The sequence below is a fragment of the Lepidothrix coronata genome, unplaced genomic scaffold (assembly GCF_001604755.1).
Source record: "Lepidothrix coronata isolate B3197 unplaced genomic scaffold, Lepidothrix_coronata-1.0 Scaffold182, whole genome shotgun sequence".
NCBI classification, from domain to species: Eukaryota; Metazoa; Chordata; class Aves; order Passeriformes; family Pipridae; genus Lepidothrix; species Lepidothrix coronata.
The window spans coordinates 1697158-1710728 of NW_016690362.1; the positions used below are offsets into that span (position 1 = coordinate 1697158).

The window sequence follows — 13571 nt, forward strand, 5'->3', positions numbered from 1 at the left end:
TTTTCTGTCTTTCTAGGGCTGTCCGGGGCTGTGAGTGTGGATGTCCTGAAAGGATGCTCTCTACCTGGCTGAGCCATGGGAGCCACCAGCATGGGAAACGCTCACCAGGGAAAAACAGGTTCAGAATTGTTTTGTAACACTTTTTTTTCCTCTTTTCTTATTAGGTGAACGTTTGGCTAAGCCTGAAAGAGGCAAAATGCGAGTGCACAAAATATCCAATGTGAACAAGGCCTTGGATTTCATTGCCAGCAAAGGAGTCAAACTAGTATCTATTGGAGCGGAAGGTAAGGAAACCAGCTGGTTTGTCTGGGCCCAAGCTATGCTTAGTCATTATCTTTCTTATTGGCTGCATGTCATTTCTCTTTGCACCTCCTTAGCCCTACTGTGTTCTTGTAGAATAAGCCATCGAGTTAAAAATGGGATATAGTAGGCCTTTACTCTGGATTTAAATCCTGCCTTCACACCAGACTGCTAAACCTGATTCCCACTTGGGCTTATGGATCAGGTCCTCCTGCTTTTCTTCTGGTTTTCATGACTTAAGGAAAACTTTGGGCAGTGGCAGAAACAAAATAATTGAGATATTTCTTTCTCAAATGAAGAAAAGTCTCAACTGAAGCATAGCAGAAGGAAAGTATTTAGCTAGTTGCAGAGCTGCTGGGGAAGATCGCCTGTTGCTGTAGGACACCGCATGGGTCAAAGCCAGGTGCAGTCCCCAGCACAGGACAAAGACCTCAGAGATTCCAATTTTCAGGGCTTCCAGTCTTCTTTTTGTGCACCCCAGAAAGCTGGGTGCTTGAAACTTGTGTATTGTTGTGTAGAGATCATTGTGGGCAGCACCAAGGGATGCCCCCAAGAAGAACTTGTGGATCATGCAGAAAGCAGGCAGCAGGGAGTTGTGTAGGATTTTTGTCTTTTTAGCAAAGATGGTGGGTGTTTTGCAGATATGTCACCCAAGACCCAGAAGGGCTTGCAGGTTTTTCTGACATTTGTTTTGCTTTGTTCTGGATCTGTGTGTAAATGCTGCCTATGGACTCAAGTTGTCACTTGCTGTGGAAACACTCTGCTTCTATGGTATTTCTAGGTTCGTATTTACAGTGACTGTGGAAAATGAGGGAGGTTTGTTATCTCCACCTTGCAGATGGAAATACATGGTTTCTCTAGGGAAATTCATGACAACCAGGAAATGAGCCCATGATAGTGTTCTGGATGAGCATTCCTCCTTTGGGAGGGTCTTGGAGCTACGGGGCTGAGCCCTGCCTGTTCTCAGCTCACGAGGTCAGTGCAGTCTCAGTGTGCTGTCGCCAATTTTGGCCTTTCAGGCATGCTCTTGGGGCATGTCCAAGACATGTACCCACTCTATGGTTCACTTGTTCCATGTCAGATCAGGCAGAATACCTCTGCCGCTGCAGGTGCTTATGTTTATCTTACCGAGACCTTTACCTCAACATGCTGCTTTAAATTCATGGAGACTTTGGAATAATTTGGAGCTAGTGTCCAGGGACATTGCAGACACCTCTTTACTGTGTTGGGTATAGAAGAGCAAAATATAAGAGGTGAATGGCTGAATGATATTGATATTTTCCATGGAAAACTTTTCTTCAGATTTCTTAGCTTTTCCAGTGGTAGCACCCTGAGGCTATTTTTGGCCCTGAGTATTGGTTATGTAGCACAAATACCTATCTAAGGTCATTTTTGCCTTTAAAAAAAGACTGATGTGTCCGGTGTCTGATACAATAGTCCACATCTATGTGGGACCCTTTTCAAGCTGGAAGTTGGACCTGGAGTGAGAGGTCTTCCACCTTTAGACAGCTCCTGTTGTCATTTGGATCTCAGACAGACATTTGAATCCTTCTGGGAGTCTAAAGCATGTGCAAAGTTCACCTTTCTTTCCTGCTCTCCTACTCTATTCCCCTTTTTTATTTTCCTGATTCTACGCTCCCTGGCACTAGTTTGTCTTTTTCTCTTTTTCCGCTGGATTTTGTTTTTACTCTCTATTCCTTAGTCAGCTGTGACTGTACCCTCAGAGCACCTAGAAATTATTTGCAAGTAAAATGATCTCTGACCAAAGATCACTAGGGCTCATTTATTCAGTATGGATTTGTAGCAGTTACCCTGTTCAGAAATAGACCCTGACGTGCCATTTTGAGACAGAAGTATGTTTCATATCAGTCTGAATGGTGATCCTGTCCTCCCCCGCCAAATGTTTCTGGCTTTCCTTTGTCCTGTTTCCCATGTGGCTACATGGTGAATACACATGGGTTTCTTTATACTACCAAAAGTAGCACGGCACTGAAGTTTAGACTAAGGGTTAACTTTGATTTTTATAGAGAGTGCTTGGGCCTGTGCTGTGATGCCAGCTCAGGACATGTAAGTGTGATCACATCATGGACTCCCCAACACCAGTGCTTACCCTGCACACAGACTGAGCCCAGGCCACTCTGGTTGTCAGCAAGAAATATAACCTGGTGCAGAGGCTTCTGCCCAGCCCATCTAGGTCTTTGGTGTACAGTAAATTGCACAGCAGCTATAAAAATAGACTTTTACTTTAAACAGCACAGCAGTTAATTCTGTCCCCAGAAGGGATTATAAACCTTCCTGGAGCATAAATTTTAAGGACTTACTTCTAGACTTTAAGAAGACATCATGCAGCAGCAAGCTAGAAGATCAAAACCAATGAGTCAGTCATAACTCTGCACCAAGAAAATGAGCTGTAGATGCCTCAATCAGGTTGGACTGATCTAGGAAGTTTTCTAGGTGGCTTTTCTCCCAGAGGAGAAAACCACCATCCAGCAGCAGTGTAGTGGTACTGTCTAGGACAGCACACTCCTTACCTCAGGGTGTCTTGCTCCATCTCTGGGTGTCTGCTGGGCAGCAAGGTCCTGTATCTGCAGGCCAGCTGTAGTTCTCTGCACACATTGGCCATCAATGTCCTGGCTTTTATTTATTTATTTATTTTTATTTTTATTTTATTCTAAACACTTTGTTAACCAGAGTCCATAGAATCGAAGTAGTTCTAGCATTCAGCATATAAGTGTAAATCTGGATCAAGGAAGACACTAACCTGGTGCAGCTTCCAAATGGTTTTCATCTGCTTTGAAATCTCACTGTCATCAGACACCTCAGAAGCCTTCTTTTGATGTGATAGATTCCATTGTAATGTCAAATGATCCTGGGATTTAATAGATTGAATAGGTCAAGTATGTGACCCTAAAACTGTTTTATTTTTAATCTGTATAGAAAGTTGCTGCTTTCTTAAAAAGATCTGGTTCCCTTCAACATACAGATAACTTTGAATAAACTGATCCCTATTCTCACCTGTGAAAGTGAAAGGAAAAATAAAACTTAGAGATTTCAACATTTGTAGAAGTCCCATCTGAGCAAAACATCTACTGAAGCACCAGGCAGTGCAAGCAGACACAGTGGAAAGTGGGGGAAAATAAGGTCCCTCCATGTCAGTGAGTGAAACACAGCATTGTATTTGTCCCTATGTCCTGTCCACTCACAGTTAGGGACTCCAGAGGTACACCCTTAACAACAATGCCAGCTATCTGTCCTAAATCTGACTGGACCATCATTAGCAACTTGATTTCTGAAGATAGGGTCATGGATACTTGTTAGGATAAACAAAATGCAGAACAGCCTTGATTTACGTCACCGTTGTTGTTCTATGTCTCCAATTCCCAGATCATAACACTATCCTGCCAGTTGTTCATACCCTGCAACAACTTCTCTCCATAGGTAACCAGAGGCTGTGCTCTCATGGGCAGCTCAGAATTAACTGGGGGAGGATAGCAGTTTCTGTATTGTATTCTGCTTCTAACTACCCAGGCCATGGCAGAAAAGTAATCTTAATAATCTTTGCATTTTTTAAAATCAGTTCATGCATTTAAAAAAGGTGGTGGCATTTTAAAAGGCACATCTCTATAGCCAGCCAGGCTTCCTCTTGAGGGCTGGATATTTGTCAGATCCTTAATTGGTTGTCAAACAAGTGGATGAGAGTACTGTAGTTTTTACATACTTAGTTCATGTTATTTGATACAGTAATGGGAGGTAGGTGGAAGCATATTCACTGACACAAAAAATTTCCTTCCAGTGGACGCAAATGCCTCACCAGCTTTAGCCAGCAACTGATCAACCCCCAAGTTGAATGTAAATCACATTAATAACATGTGCTTGCTGCTGCTGTTCAGCCAACAGCTGCTAGTGGTGGAGGAAGTGCAGACGGTGCTTGCAGAGATCCTACCTAGGAAGAGCACTTGGAAAGCACAGTCAGGCAGAAGATACTGTTTGATTGCTAGCCTTTTAATATGTGAATTGCTCTCACATTACCGAGCATTCCTTATATCAGCAGGGGACAAAGACAGTATCTTTAATTAAACATTACATTGTTCTAGCTTTGTAGTGTTACATTCAACTTTTTAACACTTCCTGTGGAGTTTCTTTTTCTTCATCACCAGGAAGCAGAAAGCCTCATGCAAACCTGTTTTGCAACCACGTTTTTCACTTTTGTCTCTTGGCCATATTCCACTATATTAGAAAGAAACTGGCAGCAGCTGAAGAGTGCTTGAAGGGATCCTCAAGGAAAAGGTTAGCATTGGGGAATGCAGGGGTGGAAAACCAAGTAAGTGAGGGCCAAAGAGCATAAGGCCTTTCTGATCAGGCTACCTGACTGTAATCAGGTTGCCAGGAGTTTTTTAGCACTAGAAATGAAAAATGCTTGCCTGCTTCCAACAAATAATAAAAATTCTGTCAACTCTATTTAAAAGAGAGAAAAAGAAAAAGACTGGGGATTGTGTGGCTTGTTAAATGTGCATCCTGGGATGAATCACTCAGTAATCTCACTGACATCAGTATCTGCTTGGTAGGTGGTGAATTTTCTCTATATCAAGAAAAAGAAAATGATATATAGAGATGAAGCAGTAGAAATACTTTGTATTTCTTCCAGAGCAGCTTTGTTTTGGTTCACTGCTAAGGAATAATCAGATGGGAGCAGGGAATACATCTTCCTTTTTAAATGAGTAATGTAGTGAAGAGGACTGGGGAAGAAGGGGTGCTTCCACCTTAACTCCACCAACTAACTTTATAAAATTGGAATTTGACAATGTAACCAGAGCAGAGTGCTGAGTTCCTATGCCACATTAGCAACTTAGAGCTATCTGGTTTTATGTAAGTGTCTTGACCTTTATTTCTAATTAAAAGCCATGGAACAGTAATATTAATTACCTGTTTCAGCTCACTGATTGATTTATTAGTATTCATGAAGCGTTTTCAGCATTAAAGTATTGTCATCAGATTTTAATCTAGCCCATTAAAATAGAGAGCTCTATTTAGTTTCAGATCTTAAATATATCCTAGGGGAGTCCTGCCAACTGCTGTGGTTTTTAAAAGCATTGGGTTTTTTGCTTTTTGAAAATCCCCACAAAGATCTATCACATGAACGAAACAAGAAAGCTGAAAACATAGATGCTTTCTTATATATTTTAGCTGCAGTATCTCAAGTATCTGTAACAATAGTAAGGATTTTCCTTTAAGTTGATTGCAGTGCTTTTTTGTAGGGGAAAAAATTCCAGGAAGTGCAGAACTGAGTATACTTGCCATCACATGGCATTTTCTTGCATCAGCCTAGCAGACAACCCCTTGACCCTAAAATGCCTGTAAAAAATTAATTTGTGAGAAAACTGTCAACAGGCAAGCGTAGTTTTTTTATGCCAGCAACAGTAACTGTAGTTCTTTTGTACTGCAGTGAAAAGTTGTTGGCTGTTTAATTCTGGGCAAACTGATGCCCCACCAAGGTATGTATGTGTACTCTGAAGTGCAGAAAGGAGCAAACACAGGGATTTACTGGTGTAAAACAAGGCGGCATGTCTTGTTTTCTATCTTTTACATCTGTAAATCCCTAATGGAGGTTTGTGTCAAAGGACAGTGGAGCTTATCATTCTAATTTGCACTGTAAGTTGTGTGACATGTATCAGTAAATCACAAGCTTTCAGGAATTTGGACCAGGTAGACATGGTACCTAAAAAGATGTGTTTGGAGTGTGTGCTGCTTGTCTGTTGGTTTTGAATACGAGAATCACATTTTGAGTTTTTTCCATAAGAAGAAAAGGGGTATTTTTAACAGCTTAAAAGGAAAAATTCAAATATTGTTTCTTTTGTGTCAGGATCCAGACAGGTGACAGTTGCCTATACTGCAACTTCCTACTTGTCCCAGAACACAATTTGTTGCTGCTGGGCAGCTTTATGGAAGCAGTGGCACAGAGGTGTCTACAGGAGTACAAAAGGTTTCTGACAGCCTTCTCGGGACTTGAATTATTCTACCTCCAAAGAGTGGGTTAATTCTAACCATTTTCTTGCTGAAAATACTCTTAACTTGTCAGTTGTTTGAGAAAGGTCCTGCAATGCAGGAACCTGCTAGAGAATGAGTAGGAGGAGGCAGCTCGGCTAGTTTCACTATACAAAAATGTGAAGGCTGTAAATTCTGTAACGTGTGTATATATATATATCTGTGAAATTTTTGTAGATGCTGAGTATCAGCATTTAAGACCCATCTGCTCACTGTTTGGACTGTTTGGCTCTAGTCTATACATGGTGGAAGCCCCTTTCTGGGCCAGCATTGGCCCAAATGCCTCCCACCAGGACCTTTATCCCCATCCTAAACAGACTCTACCTCACACACGCAAACAGTCACCTTGTAAAAGCTCCAAGTTGTTGACCCTTGCTCATTTATATTGTGAAGTCCAGTGAGCAATAAATCACAATCTGCTTAACATCATAGTTTGTTATGGTCTGTGCAGACTGGTCAGCAGGAATCTTTGCTTCCACTTCCAGCAGGATGCATGTACTTTGAGAAATGCTCTGTGTCTTTGGCAGTTACAAGACTGAAAGAAGTCCTATACAGGCAGTCTGATGTATTTAGGCTTGTTTGAAATGGGAAACGTTTAGGCTTGCTTGAAATTAAAATATTGATGTTACATGGTTTTCTTAGTGGTATCTTGTTCACAGGACAAAACTAGCTGTCAGAGCTCATCTGCACTGGGAAGTCTCTGGTTCTTCTGGTATAATTATGCTTGGGCAGTTATATAGGTGACTTGGAGGAGACATAGGAGAGTAAGAGAAGGAAGGCTTTTTTTTTTTCTCAGTTTGGCTTCTATGACTTCCAAGGAATTGTAATTAAACCTGAACAAGGTGTTTTTAGGCCCCTGTGGGAAATTACACTGATCTAAATTGGTCCTTATTCCTGATCTTTGGGATCATCTGTGTCTGTTTTATTCTCAGTATTATACTGCAAGAGAACCAGTCTGAGTACTGGGTACTGAGCTGTACCAGCAGAACATCTGGGAAGGCAAGGAAAAACAGTTTTTAGCAGGAATGCCAGTTCTCCCATCTGCAAAAAGAAATGCTCCCCAATGCTCCTGTTTTACAAGGATTTGTATTTGCAGCTTGATGTCTTCTATTTCTTCTCTTTCTACCTTTTTTTTCCCATAGAAATTGTGGATGGCAATGTTAAAATGACCCTTGGAATGATCTGGACCATCATCCTTCGTTTTGCCATTCAGGATATCTCAGTTGAAGGTAAATTTTAGTTCTTTCCAGCCAGTGTTCAATAATGAACAACTAAATGGCTTTGCTACTTAAAAGGCCCAAAATGTGCTCTTAAGTGAGTCACTGAAAGGTCCTAGGAAGCTACCCTTCCCACGCTGCCTTGTCATCTCAGTGACATTTATGACCAGGTTCAGGTATACTGAGAAGAGTTTTTCACATCCTTCTCTTACAAGAGATTTCAAGGGTAGCTCAAAAGGATGGCTAAACCTGAAAAACAACTTTAATGTTGGAATCTGTTGGATTTCTTGCAGGCTGATTCAGGCACTAGCACTGAAAATGGACCTATCTCATACAAGTCCTACAAGACTCTCTGGTCTCAAAAGGCTGTCTCCATATTACTGAAACTCATTAAGAAAATAATAGTAACAAAGCTATCCCAGTAGACTCTTCCAAACAAGAAATTTTCTGACAAGTGAAATTAAATAAAGCACAATTCAGTGCAGTCTCTACCAAAGAGAAGTTGATGATTGTTTTCTAGCATATGCTCCAGAGGCTCCTGTTTTCTAAGAAAATGAGTTCATTGCTGTGTTTTCTTTCTTTCACCAGAAACATCTGCTAAAGAAGGACTTTTGTTATGGTGTCAGAGGAAGACAGCCCCCTACAAAAATGTAAACATCCAGAACTTCCATATCAGGTGAGTCAGAAGCAAGAACTTAGCTTTACAATCTCTATTATTTTCCTATATCTCTCAGTATATTCAACAGTGTTCTTGACAGACCTCCCAAGGCAATGCATATGTGCATTACATAGTAACAGTGTAGTCCAGAGAGATGCCTAGGAAATTAAAGGCAGAGATACTAAGAGGATCCGAGTACCTATATCCCAATTCCTCATTCTGGTTACTATTGCTGCTTTCATGAAGTTCTTCAGACCATTGGGTCCTCTGAGAGCAGTGTATGTGCTGTGGGCTAAGCAAGAGAGCATTTGCACTGTGAAAACTCAAAACACTTTAGGAACCAAGAAAAAAGGACTGCACTCAGACCTTTCATAGTATGGGAGAGTTGGGAAGGCATAAGAGGTTTTCTTGCTCTGGTCTTTAGTATTTCCAAACTGGCAGATGTTCCAGTGAAGATTCTGCATAATAGTGCTTTTCCAGCACATCTTGGAGAGTTGAATATATATATGAATATATATTAATCATATAAATGTAAAGCACTTTTAAGAGCTTAACTGCCATCCATGCTAGCCAGTACTGTAGTGGAGCTAGCTGTGGACATTTGCCCTTTCCCTAAGGAATGCATTTATTCCTTCTTTAGGGCTTGTGTCTACACTTTTTTTCAACCCTGAGCTCTATACCTGTCCTCACATGCTCCACAAGATATGCATAGAGATTTCAGCACAGAGAACTGCCAAAAAGGAGGTGGCAATTCAATGGGCAAGTCCTAATCACAGTGGATTTTTGTAGGGACTGAAAGGAATCTTTGTTGTAGTCTCGTGCACATACAAGACAATCCCTCCTTCCCAGCACTTACAGAAGCACTGTTAGTTAGAAACTAAACCAGAATTAGTTGTCCCAATGCCTTCCCTCATGCTCATCACTGTGTGTCTCCCTGGCTGAGCAGTGTTCATTGTTCTCTCTTCTGTCTCTCTTGTAGTTGGAAGGATGGCCTTGGTTTCTGTGCTTTAATTCATAGACACCGTCCAGAGCTCATTGACTACGGGAAGCTACGAAAGGTACAACTCAATTTGTTTGTCAGAACAGATGCTTGGCTCCTTGGAAGTAAAGAGGGAGAAGAATTAGCTTGATAAACATAATTGGAGAATTTCAGCACAATCTGGCAGTTGCAGGACTGGAGGGGGAGGAAGGAGGGATGAATCAGTACATTCAGGCTTCTTAGTGAAGCATGAACTTAATGAGCTTCCTGCTTGACTTTCCCTGCTTTCAGACTGCTTTGTGTGAGACACACATGCCCCAATCCCAGCTGATGAGCAAAAGCTGGCAAACTCAGTAACACCAAGTGTGAGACTATTTCTATGCTAATGTCACAGACTAGTGAGACAAATCAGACTTAAAATTTCTGTGGCCAGTTGGATAGAAACCAGTTACCTGTGTTCAAGTGCAATAGCTCATTGAAGAGTTTGTGTCCTCTCACTGGACACTTATCACATGCTTCCAGCTTAGCACCGAGTCATCTGCAGTAGTAGGCTTCTCCTAGCATGTAGGTACCAGGTGCCAGAAATACATTTGTCACAAAGCTCAATTTTACTTTAAAATTGCCACTGGTAACATGATATCAAGCTGCTCCAAAGTTTGCTTCCAGTGTTTTTTGGAGACAAGATTGTTAAGTGGATGATGAGAATAACCATTCAGTGGTTTGTGCTTCTAGCAGTGTCTTGACCCAGCAATGCAATGGAAGATCAAACTGGATTCTTATCTGAGATTCTTATGCTGAGATCCAGTTTCACTGTATCTGTGTGCATGTGGAATGAAATGCCACCAAGAGCATAATTCATGTGTCGTTACTGGGTTAACACAAAAAGTTTGTCCATCAGATCTCATGGGCTGGGTGTTATAAATGCGTACGTGTTAGCTAGAGAAATAAACATAGAAGCCCATCACCAGTAGACCTGGGCTCTTTGATCACTGTGAGAATAGACAAAATGTAAATGACCTAATCAAATTAGTTGCATCCTTGAGGCAATGAATTGTACAATGCCTGATCTGCTTTTCAGTAACCTTTTAGATCTTTACTCTCTTGCAGAGCAGTTAATTGTATTATCTGATCAGTTTTAGTGTCTGGAGTCAGCATATGGTGAATAAATGGGGGGGTGGGGTGGACTGTACCTGTTTACATAAACAACAGCAATAAAAAAAGGAATTATTAGGGTGACATTTTCATTGCCCAATCTTGGGAAAATAAAGCAGCTAAGCAATGTGTGTCTGACAAACCCAGCCAGCTAAATGCTAAGGTGCTCTCTGTTATCAAAAAAGCCCTAAGCCAAACCCAAGCGAAAACAGAGTAAAGGAAAGTGAGTTATTTGGTAATATTACTTGCAAGCTTTTTAAGGTGAAAGGTAGAGAGATTGTTCTAACCAAATTTAATGTACATGGGAAGAGATTTCTCCTACTTGGAGTAAGGTTAAAGGAAACCACCATCTTTTGATCTCTGCTTGCTTTTGATCCCATCCTTCATCAGGTTCCCTCTGCCTTCCTGCAGTCTTCTCACTTTTTCTGTATAATTTTTATTGTTGTTCTGCCTCAATTACTGCAAAGGCACGAGATTAAATGTATGTTAGAGAACTCTACAACAGCTGAAATCTTGAGCAAATAGCTGGGAAGAACTTAGCTCAAAGCTTAGCCTTTAGTTCTGGCAATTCATGTGTGCTGAAGGGAAGTTGCCTTTTTTATGCTAGATCTTTGAAAAGCATTTGTGGAATGTATAAACACGGAAAAGGCTGCTGAGAAGCAGCCATTTCAGTGGGTGGTAGATTAGAGATCCACCACAAGTTCTTTTCCAACTCTAGGGAGCAATTATTGGCATCTCAATTGCACCTTTGGCAATGCTATGTGTGTTTCTGTGTACACACACACACAGGTACAAGATAGGTGAAATCGGTCCAACCTGCTCACAGTTCTGCATTTTACCTCCTGTCTGGGCAGTGTTCTTTTGCAGTTTTAGTGTTTTCTGCTCTTTCACAGAGACTATGTCTATGCTACCAACCCTGTATTGGCAGCGTATGCCTGCAAAAGGTAGCCAGTGGAGTAGCTCCATGTCTTCTTCCCAAAATTTAGCCACTTATTCTGTCAGCATTGTTTTGTATTGAGTTTGTTCCTAGCTATTTTTCCTAGTCTGGCTATATTAGCAGAACAAGCACAATTCTTTTCTACATATGTGCACTGCCTAGGTAAAGTTACTTGTATGGTCCAGGACTCAAAATAAAAGGTGCAAGTCCACCTAGCTTGGTGTCAGTGATTCCCTGACACCACAGCTTATTTAGTTAGATAGTTTCAATTCAGTGCAGGTCTGTCTGCTGTTGTTCAGCTCACTGTAGATAAGGTCTCAGGATTCAGCTCATGGTTTGCCAAGTGAGAGGTATGCAGAAGATGGGATTTCCCTTCCTCCTTTTACCCCTGACTGTAGCTCAACCATGAGCTGTATCTAAGATATTTTATCAAGTATAATGACTGACTGATGGCTCTGACACCTCCTCATATACCACAGTCTACTTAGAACAGTGTACTGCTGTCTTGTATGCATTTATTACAAATCTTCCTGAAAACATGAGTTTTGGATTTCTTTCCTAGTGTCTTCAAATCTAGCAGATATAGTAAGTGCTTGCTCTCTCTTGATTTTCCTCCCCCTCCATCTCCTTTCCTGATTGCTAGGTAATAGAAGATGTTTTTTATGTCACATTGCAATAATTGCCATAGCAACCTTGTGTGCTGCAAGGATTTGGAAATAACTGGGGGAAGAGAGAAAAGTCCCTGTGTCAGTTAGGGTTGTGGCGAAAGATGAAGACCTGTGATAGTCTTTAGTTAGCAAAAGTAGAGAATGTGCCAGATCGGCATCTGTTTAGGGCAGGTTTGCTGTCTGCCACCATTGAAACAAAGTAACTTCTCCATGGTAAAACTGCACATTTCCTCGTGGCTAGCCCAGCTAGAGCCTGGCAAGTTACTGTTCCTATTTGTCCTTCTGCCATTGCTATGGTCATGTAAATGAAATGACAACTGAGGCACCTCTGCAGAACCTCATCCTGGTCAGTGCCCTTTTGGGTGTGTGTTTCAGCTGTGGAAGGAATTAGGGGACAGGTGACTTGGCCTTTGGGTCCCTAAAGTGTGCCTGCAGCCATGGTGCTGCAGTGCAAGGCTTGGAGCTGCCTGGCCGGTCTTTATTATTTTATCCCTTTTCATCGCTGTCAACTGAAACAGGTGATTTGAAATAAGGATTAGCTGTTGTTCAATGGGAACTGACAGTGGTGGAGTCTGGAGGAATTTCATAGGACTTAAGATGCTAGTTGTAGTCTTGGACAAGCCCTGGGGAAACTCTGTCACTTGCATGAAAAAGTATCACTTTTGTGATGAGCAGCTCTACTGTCCTTGATGGGTGAAGCTTTTCCTACAGGGAACAGGGTCTTACTTGGGTTTAGCTCTCTGCTTGTCTCAGAGCTAGTCTTGGACTTAGATAGCTTGCTTTAAGTATTGCAATCTTTAGTTTCATTCCCCAAGAGACATTGTGATCACACATCTTTCTTGCATATGAAGTAGAAATGTGCTGGCTTTATCTAGGTGAGTCTCCACTTTCCCACATGTTAAGACTTCCAGCCCTTCCTTTGGGACTGCCCAAGCCCAGTAAGTTTTCCCATCAGGAAACCTCTCCCAGCTTCCAGATTAAAATTTCGTTTTAACCTTTGGCAACATTGCTCCTAGTGTTGTTACTTGCAAACTGATAGGAAAGCTATCTGCATTGAGTTTGCTCCTCCCTTTCCTCCAGGAGAGGCTGACAGATCTCCAGGCATCTCATTCAGATGGGTCTGTGCTAAGGAAGGATTTGTGTTAATACTAAACAATCTATAAGGATGTTAGCAACCCCATGGTTGTCATGGTCAGCATAGGTTGAAATTCGTTACATAGTGGTGACATTTTGACACACGTAGAAAATGGCATGTGGGCTAGGGGGGAGACTGTCAAGGGAGCTGCCACTTGGTATTTCTGGATGCTCCTGCACTTGAGTGAAAGAAATGCTGTTAATTTTTCTTCCTAAATGGAGGACCTGTCTACATAGAGTGAACAAGATATGTTATATACCAGCTAGTCTCACCTCCTCAAATAGGGCTTTTGGTTACACTTTGGCTCCACAGCAGGCACAGAAGACAAGTAGGTTGAAGTTGAAATGGTACCAGCCTCTAATTCCATGGCATAGGGTGGTTCCTTGTGGCTGGTGGATAGTAAAAATCCACTACCTGTACCACTGCTAAGCTCCAAGAGGTGGATATAGATATATCTGATGTAGTCATCATTGAAATGTATTA

General features: G+C 41.6%; 1 protein-coding gene across 6 annotated transcripts in view; it reads left to right on the plus strand.

Moving 5' to 3' along the window:
• Positions 1-13571, plus strand: part of ACTN1 (actinin alpha 1) — an 88326-nt gene that overhangs the window by 46892 nt on the left and 27863 nt on the right. For all 6 annotated transcript variants that reach the window (XM_017830685.1, XM_017830683.1, XM_017830684.1 and 3 more), the window contains exons 3-6: positions 165-284; positions 7485-7571; positions 8148-8235; positions 9197-9275. In XM_017830685.1, coding sequence (XP_017686174.1) covers positions 165-284; positions 7485-7571; positions 8148-8235; positions 9197-9275 — 374 coding nt within the window. The remainder of the gene's footprint in view (positions 1-164; positions 285-7484; positions 7572-8147; positions 8236-9196; positions 9276-13571) is intronic.